This window comes from Piliocolobus tephrosceles, chromosome 21 (assembly GCF_002776525.5).
Source record: "Piliocolobus tephrosceles isolate RC106 chromosome 21, ASM277652v3, whole genome shotgun sequence".
Taxonomy (NCBI): Eukaryota; Metazoa; Chordata; class Mammalia; order Primates; family Cercopithecidae; genus Piliocolobus; species Piliocolobus tephrosceles.
The window spans coordinates 5,371,120-5,392,993 of NC_045454.1; the positions used below are offsets into that span (position 1 = coordinate 5,371,120).

General features: G+C 42.9%; 3 protein-coding genes, 1 non-coding gene and 1 pseudogene across 4 annotated transcripts in view; 4 read left to right on the top strand and 1 right to left on the bottom strand.

Annotated features, from left to right (window-relative positions):
- LOC111528918 (zinc finger protein 468) overlaps positions 1-21,874 on the top strand; it is a 183,006-nt gene that overhangs the window by 23,785 nt on the left and 137,347 nt on the right. The gene's annotated exons all lie outside the window — the stretch shown is intronic.
- The window catches only part of LOC111528925 (zinc finger protein 888), a 97,309-nt gene that overhangs the window by 4,326 nt on the left and 71,109 nt on the right, over positions 1-21,874 (top strand). The gene's annotated exons all lie outside the window — the stretch shown is intronic.
- LOC111528921 (zinc finger protein 844-like) lies at positions 526-8,005 on the top strand. Its single transcript, XM_031934801.1, is given in 4 exon segments — positions 526-587; positions 4,320-4,491; positions 4,977-5,447; positions 5,450-8,005. Coding segments are annotated over 3 exon segments (1,248 nt in total). The 5' UTR covers positions 526-587; positions 4,320-4,475; the 3' UTR covers positions 6,211-8,005.
- On the top strand, positions 8,207-21,544 carry LOC113220117 (annotated as a pseudogene).
- LOC111528927 lies at positions 11,192-11,310 on the bottom strand. Its single transcript, XR_002727206.1, has one exon. It is a non-coding gene; the product is annotated as a 5S ribosomal RNA (ribosomal RNA).

Consider the following 21,874-nt stretch of genomic DNA (forward strand, 5'->3'; position numbering starts at 1 on the left):
CTAATAAGGGGAAATCTTTTCTCCCTGATTTTATACTACATTTTTAGGTAATTGAGTGAGTTACTGTGTTTCTGACTCCAAAAATCTTACTAATTAGAATGGAAAGTTCATACACAGAAATAAATGATACAAGATGTTTTATTCCATCATTATTTTAAGCATATGAAGTCAACCTAAATAATAGCAGGAGATTCATTATTCTTAGCACATTAGGCTCGTGGAGACAGTGGTGTTACTGTGGAGAGGGTTGTGAAACAGGTGTTTTTGGTAAAAATGGTTACAATTTTTCTCAAGTATGAGAGCAATACTTCTTTTTTATCCTAGAGGATGGAGCCATATTCTCATTCCACTTATAGTTATTATAATATTATTAGAATATTATTCTATTTTAAATATACGAAATCCTTCTCTGTCACCCAGGCTGGAGTGCAGTGTCATGATCTTAGCTCACGACAACCTCCAACTCACAGGTTCAAGAGATTCTCCTGCCTCAGCCTCCAGAGTAGCTGGGATTAGAGGCGCCGCCACCACACCCGGCTAATGTTGTTGTGTATTTAGCAGTGATGGAGTCTCACCATGTTGCCCAGGTTTGTCTTGAACTTCTGATCTCAGATAATCTGCCCACCTAAGCCTCCTGGAGTGCTGGGTTTACAGGCATGAGCCAAAGTGCCCAGCCCCACCAACTATACACACACACACACACACACACACACAATTTATTTTTTCTTGAGACGGAACCTTGCTCTATTGCCTAGGCTGGAGTGCCGTGATGTGATCTCGGCTAACTGCAACCTTTGCCTCCTGGGTTCAAGCGATTCTCCTGCCTCAGCCTACCGAGTAACTGGGATTACAGGAATGCACCACCACACACGGCAAATTTTTTTATTTTTAGTAGAGACGGGGTTTCTCCATGTTGGCCAAGCTGATCTCGAACTCCTGACCTCAGGTGATCCGCCTGCCTCAGCCTCCCAAAATGCTGGGATTACAGGCATGATCTACCACCCCCGGCCTTAAATATATCATTACATGATATATATATGTTTTGTGGTAAAACTGAAAGCAAAGCTGCAGCTTAGACTCTTGGCCATAAAACATCTTCTTTCCCTGTTACATCCTCCATTCTTTTTCTAATTTCACTGGGGGGCCACTACTGGCAGTTCTGTGCCATGTGTCAGAGCAAGTTTCTGTATTGTTATGAGACTTCAGAAAAAATTCTGCAGTAAATTAAAAAAAAGAATTTTTTTTATATTTATGTTTTTACTTTAGGTTTGCGGCTACATGTGAAGGTTTGTTACACAGGTAAACTAGTGTCATCGGGGTTTGTTGTACAGATTATTTCATCACTCTGATATTAAGCCCCGTACCCAATAGTTATTTTTTATTTATGTATTTTTTGGAGACTAAGTTTTGCTCTTGTTGCCCAGGCTGGAGTATAATGGCATGAGCTCAGCTCACTGCAACCTCCACCTCCTGGGTTCAAGCTATTCTTCTGCCTCAGCTTCCCAAGTAGCTGAAATTACAGGTGCCCGCCACCACACTTGGCTAATTTTTGTATTTTTAGTAGAGACAGGGTTTCACCATGTTGGCCAGGCTGGTTTTGAACTCCTGAGCTCTGGTGATCTACCCGCCTCGGCCTCCCAAAGTGCTGGGATTACAGGTGTGAGTCACCGCACCCAACCTCCAGCAGTTGTTTTTTCAGCTTCTCTTTTTCCTCCCACCCTCCACCCTCAAGTAGACCCCAGTGTCCGTTGTTTTCTTCTTTGTGTTCCAGTAAATATTTTAGTTTAATATTTGATCCTACTGGTTGTGAAAATTTACATGTTGTCATGTTAGTAAACATGGCTGGCTTGCTCTTTGGTATCTGCATTGGAAATTGGCTGAATGACATGTGGGTCCTTTGTGATTTTTCCCCATATAAGGAGTGCCATAGTGGTTACCTCTGTGCGCACCTGCGTTACTACAAATATCTGACAATTCCTGTAGGTCAGGCAGTTGAAAGGGTGATTGCTTCTTTTAGGATGGGGCATTCCCTGTTTTCTTAGATCTGACAAGATTCCCCCCGACCCCAACTGCCAGTGTATCCTCTTTCACCAAGGTGAGATTCCTCTTCAGTTAAACAAAACTTGGTACTTTTTATGTTTTTAAAACCTTTCTATATATACACACCTACACACACAAGTATACACAAACACATATACATATACATACATACATATGCACACAAATGTATGTATTTTGAACATCTTTTAAAAATCTAGGGGAAGTGACAATGCTTTGTATTCTCTGTCACCCAGGTGAGAGTTTAATGGTATAGTCTCGGCTTTCTGCAACCTCTGCCTCCCGAATTCAAGTGATTCTCCTGCCTCAGCCTCCTGAGTAGCTGGGACTACAGGCACGTGCCACCACACCTGGCTAATTTTTGGTTTTTGTGGTAGAGACAGAGTTTCACTATGTTGACCAGGCTGGTCTCGAACTCCTGACCTTGTGATCTGCCCACCTCGGCCTCCTACAATGCTGGGATTACAGGCATGAGCCCCTACACGTGGCAACATCTAGTTTTTTTGTGAATTTGTGTAGGTTTTATTATTTTGTGGACATATATATGTATAATGAATTTCTGTGCTTTGAGTAATTTAGTTTTCATGTATTTTATTTTACTTTGACACTGGGTCTCACTGTGTTGCCCAGGCTGGAGCACAGTGGCGCGATCTTAGCTCACTGCAACTTCCACCCTTGGGCTCAAGCCATTCTACTGTATCAGGCTCCCAAGTAGCTGGAACCACAGGTGCCTGCCACCATGCCCGGCTAATTTTCTTGTTTTTTTGAGATGGAGTCTCTGTTGCCCAGGCTGGAGTGCAGTGGCGTGATTTCGGATCACTGCAACCTCTGCCTCCCAGGATCAAGCAATTCTCCTGCCTCAGCCTCCCGGGTAGCTAGAATAACAGGCTTGTGCCACTGTGCCTGGCTGAATGTTAGCTTCTGATCTTTCACTGTGGATGTTGTCATCTCTGAAGACATCACTCATACTCTGTGTCATCTACATACTGAATGTCATTTGGTGTGTCAATAAAAGCTTCTGGTCTGCGTGATGTGGGTCATGCCTGTAATCCTACCACTTTGAGAGGCTGAGTCAGGCGGATCACGAAGTCAGGAGTTTGAGACCAACTTGCCAGTATGGTGAAACCCCGTTTCTCTAAAAAACACAAAAATTAGTTTGGGTGTGGTGACATGTGCCTGTAATCTCACGTACTCAGGAGGCTAAGGCAGGAGAATTGCTTTAACCTGAAAGGTGGAGGTTACAGTGAGCTGAGATTGGGCCATTGCACTCCAGCCTCAGTGACAGAGTGATATTCCATCTCTCACACACACACACATACAAAAAATGTTTCTAACATTTCTGTAACGGGAAGCCTCCGTTGATTTTTTATTTTTTATTTTTTTGAGATACAGTTTCACTCCTGTTACCCAGGCTGCAGTGCAATGGCATGATCTTGGCTCACTGCAACCTCTGCCTCCCAGCTGCAAGCCATTCTCCTGCCTCAGTCAGCGAGTAGCTGGGATTACTGGCATGTGCCACCACGCCTGGCTAATTTTTTTTGGTTGTTGTTGTTTGTTTTTTTAGTAGAGACGGACTTTCTCCAACTTGTCAGGCGGGTCTTCAACCCCTGACCTCAGGTGATCTGCCCACCTTGGCCTCCGAAAGTGCTGGGATTACAGGCATGAGCCACCATTCCCAGTCTCTGCATTGATTTTTTGTTTGTTTGTTTGTATTTCTAGTATTATACACAAACATTAGAAATTCATACCGAGAGGGTATAAGAACTCTCAAAAGGTATAATAAGGCCGGGTGCAGTGGCTCATGCCTGTAATCCCAGCACTTTGAGATGCTGAGACAGATGGATCACGAGGTAAGGCATTTGAGACAAGCCTGACCAAAGATGGTGAAACCCCATCTTTACTAATAATATGAAAATTACCCGGGCGTGGTGGTGCCTGCTGCAATTCCAGCTACTCAAGGGGCTGAGGCAAGAGAATCACTTGAACCTGGGAGGCGGAGGTTGCAGTGAGCTGAGAATGCGCTACAGTACTCCAGCCTGGGCGACAGAGCGAGACTCCATCTCAAAAAAACAAAAACAAAAAACAAAAAAAGGAAAAGTATAACAAAACACACTGGTAAGATAAAATGTGGTGGAAAATCCCTCACTCGGATTTGTCAGAACATTCACTGCAATTAAATCCATGCTTTCACCTCTCCTCATTTTTTCTAAAGATAAGAATTCCTCCCATAACCATTTGTTTAAAATGTGTTTTCATTTCAGGGTCTGTTGACATTCAGGGACGTGGCCATAGAATTCTCTCAGGACGAGTGGAAATGCCTGGACCCTGCTCAGAGGACTTTATACAGAAGCGTGATGGTGTAGAATTATAGGAACCTGGTCTCCCTGGGTGAGGATAACTTCCTTCCAGAAGTGGGGATGCGCCCTTGCATGTGTTTGTATTTTCTCATTTTTTCTTTTTAATAGAGTGTCTTGCTCTGTCACCCAGGGTGACATTAGCCTGTTGTTATTTACCAATATAGTATATCATGTGGTCCTTTAGCATTTATTTGTATACAGTAGATATGCTATAAATATGAAGAATATATATTTTTCTCTTTCTTGATGTGACAGTGATATGTTTTTTGCAAACTGTTTTACACTTTAGGGTCACAGTGGAAAAATACTCCTTTTAAACTTGTTTGTGCCCTGTCAGTGTTTCATCATGATATTGGGAATAGGCTTCAGTTAAAAATAATTTGAAGTACATGTAATTGTCCTTTATCTATTAAAGAATCTTACCCTTTTGTGTTCCTAAACTTTGAAGATCATGTTTGGGAAGTTTAAAATAAGTATTGTTTTTAGTGTCATATTTACACAGTTCAGTATTATTTACCATCTATACTTAATTGGAAACCTATTGGTGTTTATATTTTGTAGATATCCATTCCAGATGCATGATGAAGGAGTTCTCATCAATAGCAAAAGACAATACAGAAGTGAATCACACAGGGACAATGCAAAGACATAAAATTCATCCCACTGGAGATTTTTGCTTCCAGGAAATTGAGAAAGATATTCATAACTTTGAGTTTCAGTGGCAAGAAGATGAAAGAAATAGCCATGAAACACCCATGACAAAAATAAAATGGTTGACTGGTAGTACAGACCGATATAATCGAAGGCATGCTGGAAAGAAGCCTATTAAAAATCAGCTTCAATTAAGCTTTCATTCACATCTGCCTGAACTACACACATTTCAGAGCAAAGGGGAAATTGGCAATCAAGTTGAGAAGTCTGTCAATGATGCTTCCTCAGTTTCAACACCCCAAATAATTTCTTGTAGGCCCAAAACCCATATTTCTAACAACTACGGAAATAATTTCCTCCATTCATCATTACCCACACAAAAACAGGAAGTACACATGAGAGAAAAATCTTTCCAATGTGCAATGAGAGTGACAAAGCCTTTACTTATAGCTCACTCTTAAGGAAATATCAGATAATCCATTTAGGAGATAATATAAATGTGATGTATGTGGCAAGGTCTTTAATTGGAAGCAAAACCTTGCATGTCATCGTAGATGTCACTCTGGTGAGAAATCTTACAAGTGTAATGAGTGTGGCAAAACCTTCAGTCAGACGTCATCCCTTGTATACCATCGTAGACTTCATACTGGAGAGAAACCTTACAAATATGAAGAATGTGATGAAGCTTTCAGTTTCAAAGCAAACCTTGAAAGACATAGGAGAATTCATACTGGAGAGAAACCTTACAGGTCTAATGAATGTGGTAAGACCTTCAGTCACAAGTCATCCCTTACATGCCATTGTAGACTTCATACTGGAGAGAATCCTTACAAGTGTAATGAGTGTGGCAAGACCTTCATTCAGATGTCATCCCTTGTATACCATCATAGAGTTCATACTGGAGAGAAACCTTACAAATGTGAAGAATGTGATGAAGCTTTCAGTTTCAAAGCAAACCTTGAAAGACATAGGAGAATTCATACTGGAGAAAAACCTTATAAGTGTAATGATTGTGGCAAGACATTCAGTCAAATGTCATCCCTTGTATACCATTATAGACTTCACACTGGAGAGAAACCTTACAAATGTGAAGAATGTGATAAAACTTTTTGTTTCAAATCAAACCTTGAAAATCATAGGATAATTCATACTGGAGAGAAACCTTACAAGTGTAATGAATGTGGCAAGGTTTTTAATCGAAAACCACACCTTGCACGTCATCATAGAATTCATACTGGAGAGAAACCTTTCAAGTGTAATGAGTGTGGCAAGACCAGTCAAAATTCAGTCCTTGTAATTCATAAGGCAATTCATACTGGAGAGAAATCTTACAAGTGTAAGGAATGTGGCAAGTCCTTCAGTCAGAAGTCATCCATTACATGCCATCATAGACTTCATACTGGAAAGAAACGTTACAGATGTGAAGAATGTGACAAAGTTTTCAGTCGCAAATCAAGCCTTGAAAAGCATAGGAGAATTCATACTGGAGAGAAACCATACAAATGTAAGGTTTGTGACAAAGCTTTCGGGCGTGATTCACACCTGGCATGACATACTAGAATTCACACTGGAGAGAAACCTTACAAGTGTAATGAATGTGATAAAGTTTTTAGTCAAAAAGCAAAGCTTGCATGGCATCATTGAATTCATACTGGAGAGAAACCTTACAAATGTGAAGAATGTGACAAAATTTACAGTCACAATCAAGCCTCGAAAGACAGAATTCATACTGGAGAGAAATCATACAAATGTAAGAGTTTGTGACAAGGCTTTCAGGAGTGATTCACACCTGGCAGAACATACTAGGATTCACACTGGAGAGAAAACTTAAAAGTGTAATGAGTGTGACAGAGCCTTTAATGGGCAGTCAACACTTATTCACCATTAAGCAATCCATGGTATAGGGAAACTTTACTAATGTAATGATTGTCACAAAGTCTTCAGTAACGCTACAACCATTGCAAATCATTGCAGAATCCATAATGAAGTGAGATGTTACAAGTGTGACAAATGTGGGAAATTTTTCAGACATCATTCATACCTTGCAGTTCATCGGTGAACTCATACTAGAGAGAAACCTTACAAATGTCATGATTGTGGCAAGGTCTTCAGTCAAGCTTCATCGTATGCAAAACATAGGAGAATTCATACAGGAAAGAAGCCTCACAAGTGTGATGATTGTGGCAAAGCCTTTCCTTCACGTTCACAGCTCATTACACATCAGAAAATCTATACTGGAAAGAAATTTACAAATACTGTAAGTGTAAAATATCTTCACTCTGAGGTCATTCCTTGAAGAACATCAGAAAATTCATTCTTGAGATAATCATTGCAAATGCCATGAGTATAGCAAACCATTACACGTTAATTGATATTAGAGTCAATTCAGCATTGATTTCAGTTTGAGTTGACTTAACTTTGAATTCAAGCATTAATTGATATTAAAGTGTTCATGTTAAGAAGATTGGACTGGGCAGGGTGGCTCACGCCTGTAATCCCAGCACTTCGGGAGGCCAAGGCAGATAGATCACTTGAGGTCAGGAGTTTGAACGCAGCCTGACTAGCAGACATGAGTCACTTTTTACAGCCTGTTTTTTGTTTAACAAAAACTGATAGGGATTTTTATGGGTATTGTGTTGAATCTGAATCACAGTGGTTTGTATTATTATTAAACAATATTAATACTTCTAATCCATCAATATGGGTCGTATCTCTAGTTTTTTTGATCAATGTTTGTAGATTTTAATGTAAAAGCTTCTCACCTCCTCAATTAAGCTTATTTGTAATTATTTCTTTAAGTTCCATAGCAAATGGTAGTGTGTTCTTAATTTTCTGTATGCCCTATGTAAATGAAGTGGATGAAGGAAAGATATGAGGTCATTTACTCAGCGTGGGCCATATGGAGAGGATATTTTCTGTCTTGAATGAAGTGTGAATCGGCCTTATGTTCTCTGTTTCCAGATCCTATTCTCTTGCCTCAGGGACAAGCGGGAGATTGGGGACAGTGAAAAGATTCGTCAGAAAGAGGAACAAGAGGTGAAACAAGTTTTAAGAATGGGGTAGGAGAGAAGAGGGACACAAAATGAGCAGAAACCCATGAGGAAATGCAGAGAAGAAAGTGAGAAAGAGCTATGTACAGAATGAGGGAGGGAAACAGTAATGAAGACGAAGAGGGACCCTGGGTGCAGATGGACGGTGAGCTGATTGGATGTGATGAGGAAGTGATGACATGTTGCTTTCTCTGTTTAGAAGGTAACAAATTTAAAATTTGTTTAAATTATACAGATGAGAAGGAAAGTTGCAAAACGGCTGTCTCTAAATGTCGTTCATTTTATAACGATGGTGTCAGAGACCAGAGGACAGTGACTTGACTCATTAGTTGTGGATCACCCTCTTCCCTTCTCATGGATGGGTTGGAGAGTTGGGGAGTGAAGTGACTGAATCTTGGCCAGGCGCGGTGGCTCATGCCTGTAATCCTAGCACTTTGGGAGGCCAAGGCGGGCGGATCACGAGGTCAGGAGATCCAGACCATCCTGGCCAAAATGGTGAAACCTCGTCTCTACTAAAAATACAAAAAAAAAGTGACTGAGTCTCTGTTACTACATGAAACCTGGCAAAAGGAATATTAAAAATGCTTTTGTTCTCTTTTTGTAATGAGTTTCCTTTTTTTTCTAGTTCATCTTCATTAGTTGCTTTTTATTTTTCTTTTTTTTTTTTTTTTTTGAGATGGAGTCTAGCTCTGTCGCCCAGGCTGGAGTGCAGTGGCGCGATCTCGGCGCACTGCAAGCTCCGCCTACCGGATTTAAGCCATTCTCCTGCCTCAGCCTCCCGAGTAGCTGGGACTACAGGCACCCGCCACCTCGCCCGGCTAGTTTTTTTGTATTTTTAGTAGAGACGGGGTTTCACCGTGTTAGCCAGGATGGTCTCGATCTCCTGACCTCGTGATCCAGCCATCTCGGCCTCCCAAAATGGTGGGATTGCAGGCTTGACCCACCACGCCCGGCCCTTCATTTTAATTATATTGAGACACTCTTACTGTTGCCCAGGCTGGAGTGCAGTGATAGGTTCACAGCTCATTGCAGCTGCAACCTCCTGGGCTCAAGTGATTTTCCCACCTCTGCCTTTGGAGAGCAGCTGGGACCACAGGCATGCCCCACCAGGCCTGGCTAATGTTTGCGGTTTTTTTGTTTTTTGTTTTTTGTTTTTTTTGAGACTCTTTGTCACCTAGTCTGGAGTGAAGTGGCATGATCTTGCCTGACTGCAACCTCCATCTCCCAGGGTCAAGTGATTCTCAGCCTCCTGAGTAGCTGAGACTACAGTCGTGTACCACCATGCCCGGTTAATTTTTGTATTTTTAGCAGAGATGGGTTTCTCTATGTTGGACAGGCTGGTCTTGAACTCCTGACCTCAAGCGATCTGCCCACCTTGGCCTCCCAGAGTGGTAGGATTACAGGCATGGGCCACCTTGCCTGGCCAGATCTCTTTGTTTTTTGTAGAGACCGGGTTTTGCCATGTGGTCCGGGCTGGTGGTGAACTCCTGGACTCAAGTGACCCAGCTGCATTGGCCTCCCAAAGTGATGGGATTATAGGTAAGAGCCACCACGTAAGCCTATTTTTTAATAAAACAAGAAACAATTACTTCTGAAGTAAGTTTTGGTAGTATCTTATCGGCTCACATCTTTTTTTTTTTTTTTTTTTTTGGACAGAGTCTTGCTCTGTCGCCCAGCCTGGAGTGCAATCACATGATCCCGAAGTGATGGGACAATAGGCATGGGCCACCACGCCCGGCCCAGTGTTTTCTTTCTATTTGTATATTTTTTATATTGTCTATAAAACCAAGACTTCCACAGTGACTTAGAGAATCTGATAATCTTTCTTTCTTTTTTTTTTTTTTTTGAGGCGGAGTCTCGCTCTGTCGCCCAGGCTGGAGTGCAGTGGCCGGATCTCAGCTCACTGCAAGCTCCGCCTCCCGGGTTTGCCATTCTCCTGCCTCAGCCTCCTGAGTAGCTGGGACTACAGGCGCCCGCCACCTCGCCCGGCTAGTTTTTTGTATTTTTAGTAGAGATGGGGTTTCACCGTGTTAGCCAGGATGGTCTCGAACTCCTGACCTCGTGATCCACCCGTCTCGGCCTCCCAAAGTGCTGGGATTACAGGCTTGAGCCACCGCACCCGGCCGAGAATCTGATAATCTTTCATGAAAAAGTACAACAAAATGCAACAATAGAGAAAAAATGTTCAAAAATACCTTCACATGGGTTTGTGAACACAGTCTTTGATCAAATCGATACTTAATTTCTTTTTTTTTTTTTTTTTTGAGACGGAGTCTTGCTCTGTCGCCCAGGCTGGAGTGCAGTGGTGCAATCTCAGCTCACTGCAAGCTCTGCCTCCTGGGTTACGCCATTCTCCTGCCCCAGCCTCCCGAGTAGCTGGGACCACAGGCGCCCGCCACCTCGCCCGGCTAGTTTTTTTTTTTGTATTTTTTAGTAGAGACGGGGTTTCACCGTGTTAGCCAGGATGGTCACGATCTCTTGACCTCGTGATCTGCCCACCTCAGCCTCCCAAAGTGCTGGGATTGCAGGCGTGAGCCACTGCGCCCAGCCCTGAAATGTGTTTTTCATTTTTGTGAGGCTTGACTTTCAGGGATGTGGCTATAGAATTCTCACTGGCGGAGTGGAAATGTCTGAACCCTGCACAGAGGGCTTGATACAGGGCCATGATGTTGGAGAACTACAGGAACCTGGAGTCTGTGGGTGAGGAAAATGTCCCTGCAGACATGAGGAGTCTGCCTTTGCCTATCTTGGCTCTTCCTGGTTTTGTATTCTCTCTTTTTTTTTTTTTTTTTTGAGACGGAGTCTTGCTCTGTCGACCAGGCTGGAGTGCAGTGGCCGGATCTCAGCTCACTGCAAGCTCCGCCTCCCGGGTTCACGCCATTCTCCTGCCTCAGCCTCCCGAGTAGCTGGGACTACAGGCGCCCGCCACCTCGCCCGGCTAATTTTTTGTATTTTTAGTAGAGATGGGGTTTCACCGTGTTAGCCAGGATGGTCTCGATCTCCTGACCTCGTGATCCGCCCGTCTCGGCCTCCCAAAGTGCTGGGATTACAGGCTTGAGCCACCGCGCCTGGCCAAGCCTGCAGCACCCGGTATTCCCAGGCGGTCTCCCATCCAAGTACTAACCAGGCCCGACCCTGCTTAGCTTCCGAGATCAGACGAGATCGGGTGCGTTCAGGGTGGTATGGCCGTAGACTGTATTCTCTTTAGTGATTTTGTTCCATACATGGTTTTTTTTTTTTTTTTTTTAAGATGATTTCTCTCTTGTTGCCCAGGGTAGAGTGCAGAGACAGGGTTTCTCCGTGTTGGTCAGACTGGTCTCGAACTGCTGACCTCAGGTGATCTGCCCACCTAAGCCTACCAAAGTGCTGGGATTAAAGGTGTGAGCCACCATGCGCGGCCCTTATACGTGCTTTTGATGTACATGTCATTATTTTCTTCAGTGATGACCCTTCTTAGGGACTCTTCTATAGAGTGGGTTTACATAAAAACAGAAAATTCATGAAGAACACTTTGACTATTATGATTGAACATTGTCCTGCTCTAGGCGGAGATGCCCCTGGAAGCCCTGAGCAGAATTGTCAACATGGCCCAGGATATGAAAGAGAAAGCATGACACTGACTGACAAGTGTTTCTGACTGTCATGCTGATTTTTTTTCCCCCCCGATGGAGTCTCCCTCTGTTGCCCAGGCTGGAGTGCAGTGGTACGATCTTGGCTCATTGCAACCCCCGCCTCCTGTGTTCAAGTAAGTCTCCTGCCTCAGCCTCCCTTGTAGCTAGGATTACAATCGTGCACCACCACACCCAGCCAATTATTGTATTTTTAGTAGAGACGGGGGTTTTACCTTGTTGCCTATGCTGGTCTCGAACTCTTGACCTCAGGCAATCCACCCTCCTTGGCCTCCTAAAGTGCTGGGCTTACAGGCATGAGCCACCATGCCCGGCCCATTCTGGTTTTTGAGGAGCATCACAGAAGCATCTCTCACTGGCACTGTGACAATGTTCATCCCATAAACTAATGATCATCTTCTCTAAGCAGCAGTCAGTGGTGTTGAAATTATTCCTAGCGAGGATGTCATTCAGGCTCACAGCCTCCTATGTATGAGGCTCTTGACTGAACTCTTGTTCATTTCACATTTTTTATGCTAATATGTGTCATTCACTTTTAACATGAAAACCTATGTTCAGTTTGTTGTGGGATCAACACTGTAATAGATATGGTTTTCATCAATCTTATTGAGGGAGCTTGTGAGGTTAAATGAAGTCTCCATATTTTAGTTCTACTGTAATTTGTTTAAGACACAGTGGCTTTCAACTTGTTCTTTTCTATGTATTTTTTTTTTTTTTAATTTTTGAATTGGAGTTTCCTCTGTTGCCCATGCTTGAGTGCAGTGGTGCAATCTCGGACCTCTGCAAACTCTGCCTCCCTGGTTTAAGCAATTCTCCTGCCTCAGCTGCCCGAGTAGCTGGGATTACAGGGATGCACCATTATGCCTGCCTACTTTTGTATTGCTAGCAAAAATGGGTTTTTTCCATGTTGACCAGAGTGGTCTTGAACCCCTGACCGCAGGTGATATGCCCGGCCACGCCTCCCAATGTGCTGGAATTACAGGCGTGAGCCACTATGCCCGGCCCATTTCTATATATTATAAATGCATTTTTATTTTATTTAATTTTCAGTTCCCTATTCTTGGTGATAGTCTTCATATTTTTCTTTTATAACTGTATGGTGAGTATTGTATCAGGGAGTGACTCTTGATCTACTTTTTTCTTTCTCCTTTTTTTTTTTTTGAGACTGAGTCTTACTTCATCACCCAGGGTGAAGTGTAGTGGTGTGATCTCAGCTCACTGCAACCTCTGCCTTCTGGGTTCAAGTGATCCTGTTGCCTCAGCCTCCCAAGTAGCGGGGATTACAGGCATATGTCACCAAGCCTGGCTAATTTTTGCTAATTCTATTACAGACGGAGGTTTTACTATGTTGGCCAGGCTGTTTTCGAACACCTGGCCTCATGTGATCCACTTGCCTTGGATTCCCAAACTGCTAGGAATATGGGCATGAGCCCCTGGCCGCATTCGAGTTTGTTTTTAAGGCTGAATAATATTCCATTGTATGTATATACCACATTTTGTTCATATATTTTTCTGTCGATGGACATCTGGGTTAGTTCCTTCTCTTTACTATTATAAATAATACTGCTAGGCCGGGTGCAGTGGCTGACACCTGTTATCCCAGCACTATGGAAGGCTGAGGCAGGCAGATCACCTGAGGTCAGGGGGTCCAGACCAGCCTAGCCAATGTGGTGAAACTCTATCTCTACTCAAAATACAAAAAAAAAAAAAAAAGACTAGCTGGGCATGGTGGCAGGCACCTGTAATCCTAGCTAATCAGGAGTCTTAGGTAGGTGAATCGCTTGAGCTGGGAGAGGTTGCAGTGAGCCAAGATCGAGCTATTATCCTTTAGCCTGTGTGACAGAGTGAGACTCCGTCTCAACAACAACATCAACAAAATACTGCTAGAGATATTCTTGAAGATCCTATTTTCAATTCTTTTGGGGCATGCAGTTTTTCAATTATGAAATATTTGAATTCAATTATGAATTATATAGGGGTATTCAATTATGACTTATTTGAGGAACTGTGATAAATTTTTTTCAAAGAGGCTATTTCATTATACATTCCCAGCAACAGTGCAAAAGGTTTTTCCATCTCTGCATTTTTACCAACATTTTTTATTATCTATTTTGGATAGTAAATATTTTACTGTACTTGAAGTGATATTTCATTGTAATTTTGATTAGTTTTTCCCTACATGCTCTGTTTTTCACTTTTTTTGTGCTTATTGGTTCTATGCTTATTGGTCATTCATCTATGATTTCTGCAGAAATGTGTATTCAGTTCCTGGACTCATTTTCTTTATTTTTTATTTTTATTTTTTTGAGATGGAGTCTTGCTTTTTTGGCAGGCTAGAGTGCAGTGGCACGATCTCTCACTGCAACCTCCACCTCCTGGATTCAAGCAATTCTGCCTCAGGCTCCCGAGTAGCTGGGACTACAGGTGCGCGCCACCACGCCTGGCTAATTTTTTTGTATTTTTAGTAGAGACAGGGTTTCACCATGTTGGCCAGGATGACCTTGATCTCTTGACCTCGTGATCTGCCCACCTTGGCCTCCCAAAGTGCTGGGATTACAGGCGTGAGCCACTGTGCCCAGCCCCTGGACTCATTTTCTAATTGTGTTTTTTGATTGTTGTTGTCAAATTTTAGTAATTCCTTATGTATTCTAGATACTAATCCCTGATCAAGTATATAATTTCCACAGTTTTTCCATGGAATCTTTAGTGTTTTCCACATATCAGGTGACATCTTCTGTGAACACGGAGCATTGTACTTTTCCTTTTCTGCTGCTTGGCATTTATTTCTTTTTCTTGTCTAATTTCTCTGGTCAGGATTCCAGTAGTATGCTGAATAGAAACAGCGGAAGCAGGCTTCTTAGTCCCTTCCCTGATCTTAGAGGAAAAGATCTCAGTCTTTCACCACCCGGTGTGATGGTAACTGTGGGTTTCTCCTAAATGGCCTTTATTATGTTGAGGTAGGTTTCTTGTATTCTTTGCGTGTTGAATGTTTTTATTTCAAAATAATGTTGTTGTAGTCCCAGCTACTCCGGAGGCTGAGGCAGGAGAATGGCGTAAACCCGGGAGGCAGAGCTTGCAGTGAGCTGAGATCCGGCCGGCCACTGCACTCCAGTCCGGGCGACAGAGCAAGACTCCGCCTCAAAAAACAAAACAAAACAACAACAACAAAAAAAATGTTGTTGTTGTTTTTTTTGATTTTCAATAGTTTGTTCATAATGTGTCTCTTCAATGGCGTGCTGGGGTTCATTCTAGTTGGAGTTTATTGAACTTCAAGGCATGGTAAATCCATTATTTTCTTTAAATGTGGGATGTTGTCACTGTCATTTCTTCAAATGAGCATTCTGAATGTGTGTGTTCTCCTTGTGGAGCTGCTGTGATGTGTATGTTCTCCTGCCTCTCAGTGAAGCAAAAGTCTGTGAGGCTCCACTGGGCTGTCTCCTTATCTGTTCATTTTGCTCCTCAGACACAGCGATTTTCAAGAACCTGTCTTGAAGTCTGCTCATTCTTTCTTCTGCCTAATTAGCTCTGCTTTGAAATTATTCTAGTAAAACTTTCACTTTATTTCTTATATTGCTGATCCAGAATTTTCATTTTTTATTACAGTTTGTCTGTTGATATTCATGTTTTGTTCATGTATTTGTTTCTTGATTTTGTTTACTTTACTACTTCTGTTTCTCTTCAGTTTCCTGAGTGTCTTTAAGACAGTTATTTCAAGTTTTATTCTTGCTTCTCAGAAGCTTCAGTTTGTGCTATGCTTCAGTGTCCATAATTTCTCTCTCCCTCCACCCTCCCAACCCTGCTGGCAGTGCAGAATATGTGCTTCTCTAACCTGCTGCAGAACCTGGTAGTATTTTTGGCAACCTCCAAGCTGGTTTACAAACTGTACCAGTGTTTCTTTCAATAATCCCAGTCAAAAAAGAAAGAATCCAGTTCTTCATGCCAATGCCAGACAAGCCAGAACAGTGAATGCAAGTTTTACTTTTCTTTTTTCCCAAGAAGAGAATAATGAGGGGAGGATACTGCCCTGTGCTGGGGAGGAGGGTGGGCAGAGATGAGCAAATTTCCACAACCTGGCCTTCCCATTCAGTTCAATTTTGTATTGGTGTTCGTTGGATACTGCAGTTTCCTTCCTGGTTTCTAGACATTTCCCAAAGATTTAAATATATATATTTTGAGATGGAGTCTTGTTTTGTCATCCAGACTGGAGTGAAGTGATGCGATCTTGGCTCACTGCAACCTCCGCCTCCTGGGTTCAAGCGATTCTTCTTCTTCAGTCTCCTAAGTAGCTGGGATTACAGGTATGCACCACCACACCCGGCTAATTTTTGTATTTTTAGTAGAGACAGGGATTCACCATATTAGCCAGACTAGTCTCGAACTCCTGCCCTCAGGTGATTTACCCACCTCGGCCTTCAAAAGTACTGGGATTACAGGCATGAGCCACCATACCCGGCCTGCAAAGATTTTTTTTATGCAACATTTGGTTGACTTGGTGTTTCCATGAGGATACGAGGGCCTGGCATTTGCTAGTCTGTCATCTTCACTTTTCATGTCTCCTTTATTCCAGAGACTGTGTTTAAAAGCCCAGGGATATGATTTCAAATAATACAGGAACCAGGAAAAGAAACACCATTGTTGTTGCATAAGAAACAAGATTTACCCTCAAATTTTCATATGGCAAATATTTTAGTTAGCACATTATTGTTTTTCTTCACTAATGTGACCAATGACATATGTAGGCAACAATCTCCATCTCGCTGTGTTTCTTTTCTTTTCTTTCTTTTTTTTTTTTTTTTTTTGAGACAGAGTCTCCCTCTCTCTCCCAGGCTGGAATGCAGTGGCGCGATCTCGGCTCACTGCAAGCTCCGCCTCCTGGGTTCATGCCATTCTCCTGTCTCAGCCTCCCGAGTAACTGGGACTACAAGCACCTGCCACCACGCCCAGCTAATTGTTTTGTATTTTGTTTAGTAGAGATGGGGTTTCACCATCTTAGCCAGGCTGGTCTCGAACTCCTGACCTCGTCTCCACCTTGGCCTCCCAAATTGCTGGGATCACAGGTGTGAGCCACCGCACCTGGCCTCTTTTTCTTTTTTCTTTTTTTTTTTTGAGATGGAGTCTTGCTCTGTCACCCAGCATGGAGTGCCGTGGTGTGATCTCGACTCACAGTAACCTCCAGTTCCCAGATTCAAGCAACTCTCCTGCCTTAGCCTCTCAAGTAGCTGGGATTACAGGCACATGCCACCATGCCCGGGCAATGTATTGTATTTTTTTTAGTAGAGACAGTGTTTCACCATGCTGGCCAGCCTGGTCTCGAACTCCTGACCTCGTCATCTGCCCTCTTTGGCCTCTGAAGTGCTGAAATTACAGGCATGAGCCACTGCACTTGGCCTGGCTCTGTTTCCACAAACACATCTCTACGTACTCAGCAAGGGAATCATTGTTCATTCCCATGGTCTCCTACGCTGCTCTACTCTTCATAGGGTTTACTCACGTTTTCTTGTGTGTATGCAATTCTGGAATCTACACAGGTTATATTGTTGAGTATATTCTTGAAACTAGAAATCAGAGGCATTTAATTTAAGAGATGTAAAACTGCTTTCACCTCAGGCCACCATACTGCTGCCTTCTTGGGTCTCTTTCATTCTTGTCACTTGCACATATTGTAATTTGAATATTTAACCTTGGGTCAATATTTTACCATTTGCTAAATTAGTTCTACTTTCCTCCAAGCTCAAAATTTGGTCTCTTGTAGTGGAATTATATTGCCACAGATGTGCATACACAAAGTTCACTCCTATATGCCCATTACTTCGGGCCCTCCACACTTGCCCTCCCTTTCCAGGCCTTGCATCACTTGATACTGTGATCTGGATACAAATACTGTTGCTTTCCAGCCTGTTGATTTGTAATGCTGAGCACCCCAATTTCCCCATGAGCCCCTCCCTTCCAACACTACTCTGAGTAAGTCAAGACCTTATTCATCCACTGGACAAAATTATAGGAGGCTGCCTGAATCTATGTGTGCAGGGCATGATGACTCAGCACGTGTCCATGAGGGATGACTTGGCACCACTGTCAGCAGCACAGCTCAGCCCTTGTGTCCCAGCTCAGCCCTTGTATCCCCCTTGATGTGCTTCTTTCTGCTCTCTTTGTATTTTCTGTGACTGGTCATTTTCTGTTCTGCCTGGGCTGACTATTGTGCTTAAGAAGATGTCATGGGATCATTCAGGCTGAGGATCAAGTCTTGTCCCTCACTTACCATACATTCAAATTAAGGTCATATACATGAACACTGTGGGCCTGGTGTCTTTATTTTGAAAAGGCGCAGGAATGCAGGCCCACTCCACCCTGTTGCTAAACCTTTGTCCTGCTCTCACAAACATATTGTAAAGATGTTGTAAGTTCCTGTTTTACTGTGGCATGGCAGGGTCACAGGACACGTTTAAGTATTACTTGCAAAACCTGTTGTGAAACCTGTCGCAATATGATTAACTGCCTTTGTGTGAGACTGCTTTCCCGCCTCGGGTTTGCGAAAACAAGCCCTGCCCTGTCCTGCAAGCCCCTGATAAACGTCATCAGAGTTTCAAAATTAACTGAAATATCAGAAATGGCGGGAACCAATCATAATCAGCTGAATCGCCTTGTTCAAATATCAGCCAATCATACATCTAGTTTGTATAATGACTCTGTGCCTGTTTACCCCAGACTATATAACACTGTCCTGAGCCCAGTTGGGGAGCTCTCCTGCCCGGCTCGTTTCACGAGTGAGTGAGAGCTCCAGGTTCGAACCTGTAATAAAGATCCTTGCTGCTTGGCTTTGACTCTGGACTCTGGTGGTCTTCTTCGGGGAATAAACGGTCTGGGCATAACAATTTGAGAAGTAATGTTAATTTGCCTCCAGATTTTTTTCTTTTTGAGACGGAGTTTTGCTCTTGTTGCCCAGTCTGGAGTGCAATGGCGCAATCTCGGCTCACCACAACCTCCGCTCCCCAGGTTCAAGCGATTCTCTTGCCTGAGGCTCCCAAGTAGCTGGGATTACAGGCATGCACCTACATGCCTGGCTAATTTTGCATTTTTAGTAGAGACGGTGTTTCTCCATGTTGGTTAGCCTGGTCTCCAACTTCTGACCTCAGGTGATCCACCCCTCTCGGCCTCCCAAAGTGCTGAGATTACAGGAGTGAACCACCATGCCCAGCTGCCTTCGGGGTTTTAAAACACATTAATGCTATTAGATGGCTTCACATTTTGCAGTTTTTATAGTACAGACTCTAAACTTCCTTTGTGTAATAAGAGTTGTCAACCTTCGGTGATGATGATGACATTCTCCTTTTCCTGTTTCAGTCATTTCACTGTCGTGTCAGAAGTAGCTTAGGCTGGCCGGCTGTGGTTGCTCAGGCCTCAAATCCCAGCAATCTGAGATACCATGATGGGTAGATCTGTTGAGGTCAGGAGTTTGACACCAGTCAGGCCAACATGATAAAACTTCAAATTTACTAAATACAAAAAATTGGCCAGGTTCGGTGGGTCACCCTGTTACCCAGGCTGGAGTGTAATGGTGTGATCTTGGCTCACTGCATCCTCCACCTCCTGGGTTCAAATGTTTTTTCTGCCTTACCTTCCTGAGTAGCTGAAATTACAGGTGCCTGCCACAATGTCTAGCTAATTTTTTTGTATTTTTAGTAGAGATGGGGCTTCACCATGTTGGCCAGGCTAGTCCCGAACTCCCGACCTCGTGATCTGCCTGCCTCGGCCTCCCAAAGTGCTGGGATTACAGGTGTGAGCCACCATACCCGGCCGTTAGTCAATTCTTATACTTTATAATGCTGTGTATTTTCTTGACCTCATACGTCAGAAGGTAGTGGTCTTGACATGTATTTCAGTTCTTATGTTGTGTGCTCCTGGGAAGTAGAAGTTGTGACGTTTTTCTTAAGAGGAAATTGTTTAGAATTCTGCAGGCTGTAGAAATGTACTTATTATTTGTTTGCAGGTTTTATCATGAGTTACAAAATTTCATTAATTGATTTTTATGATTTTACATATGGTTTTTCGGTATGTGGTATGCAATATAACTGACACACTCCACTCATTAATGTCACAAAGTGTCACCAGGCGCTGTGGCTCTTGTCCGTAATCTTCGGACTTTGGGAGGCGGAAGCAGGTGGATCACTAGAGGTAAGGAGTTCTCTGCGCGGATATAGATAATTTTATGACATTTATTCAGAAAAATATTGTATGAACATTTTCTTTTTCTTGTTTTTTTTTCTTTTTTCTTGTTTTCTTTGGTTATTATTATTTATTTATTTATTTATTTATTTATTTATTTATTTATTTGAGACGGAGTCTCATTTTGCCGTCCGGACTGAAGTGCAGTGGTGTGACCTCAGCTAACTGCAGCCTCTGCCTCCCAGGTGGAAGTGATTCTTGTGCCTCCACCTTCCAAGTAGCTGGGACTTCTGTCGCGGGCCTCCACGCCTGGCTAATTTTTGTCATCTTTTCTTATCTTGTCAGTGCTATGATTGTTTGACAATCCAGAATTTCCATTGATTTTGATTATCCTTACATGAGGTTGTTGTTGATTATTTGCCAAAATGGTATATTTTGTGGTACTTTAGCATTTATTTGTATAGAGTAAATATGCTGTAAATATGAAGAGTATATATTGTTTGCTTCATTGATGTGACAGTAATTTTTTCTTTTTTGCAAACTGTGATGCGCTTTCGGGTCACAGTGGAAAACACTGCTGACTTAAGGCTTACACATTTGTGCCCTGTCAGTGTTTTCTCATGATATTGAAAATAGGCTTCCATAGAAATGATTTGAAGGACATGTAATCGTCCTTTATTAATTATAGAATCTTACTCCTTTTGTGTTCCTAAACTTTGAAGATCATGTTTGGGAAGCTTAAAATAAGTATTTTTTGTGTCATATTTACACATTTCAGTATATTGACCATCTGTACTTAATTGGAAGCCTATATTTTGTAGATATCTCTTCCAAATGCATGATGAAGGAGGTCTTGTCAACAGGGCAAGGCAATACAGACGTGTTCCACACAGGGACATTGCAAAGACATGAAAGTCATCGCACTGGGGATTTTTGTTTCCATTAAATTGAGAAAGATATTTATGAGTTTGAGTTTCAGTGGCAAGAAAATGAAAGAAATAGCCGTGAAGCATCCATGACAAAAATCAAAAAGTTTACTGGTAGTACATACCAATATGATCAAAGGCATTCTGGAAGCAAACGTATTAAAGACCAGCTTGGATTAAGCTTTTATTCATATCTTCCAGAACTGTATATATTTCAGACCATGCCTGGCTAATTTTGTATTTTTAGTAGAGACAGGGTTTCTCCATGTTGGTCGGGCTGGTCTCAAACTCTCAACCTCAGGCGATCCAACCGCCTCGGCCTAACAAAGTGCTGTTTTATGGTATTTGCTAATTCTAGGATGCAAAGCCGGAATAAGAGCAGTCACCACCTTGCCTAACAAACCTGTGGCTGCACATATCTGTGCTCTCCAATAAAAACTTAATTTTAAAAACAAAAAAGGGGGAGATGTTGGGATTCACTCAGGATGGTGGCAGAAGTATTAAAGGGAAATGTCACGCACGTCCATGTGAAGAGGCCACCAAACAGGCTACGTGTGAGCAACAAGGCTGTTTGTTTCACCTGGGTGCGGTCAGGCTGAGTCTGAGAAAGCAGTCAGCAAAGGGTGGTGGCATTATCATTAGTTCTTATAGGTTTGGGATAGGTGGTGGAGTTAGGAGCAATTTTTTGTGGGCAGGGGGTGGATCTCACAAAGTACATTCTCAAGGGCAGGGAGAATATTACAAAGAACCTTCTCGGCCGGGCGCGGTGGCTCAAGCCTGTAATCCCAGCACTTTGGGAGGCCGAGACAGGCGGATCACGAGGTCAGGAGATCGAGACCATCCTGGCTAACACGGTGAAACCCCGTCTCTACTAAAAACTACAAAAAACTAGCCGGGCGAGGTGGCCGGCGCCTGTAGTCCCAGCTACTCGGGAGGCTGAGGCAGGAGAATGGCGTGAACCCGGGAGGCGGAGCTTGCAGTGAGCTGAGATCAGGCCACTGCACTCCAGCCTGGGCGACAGAGCGAGACTCCGTCTCAAA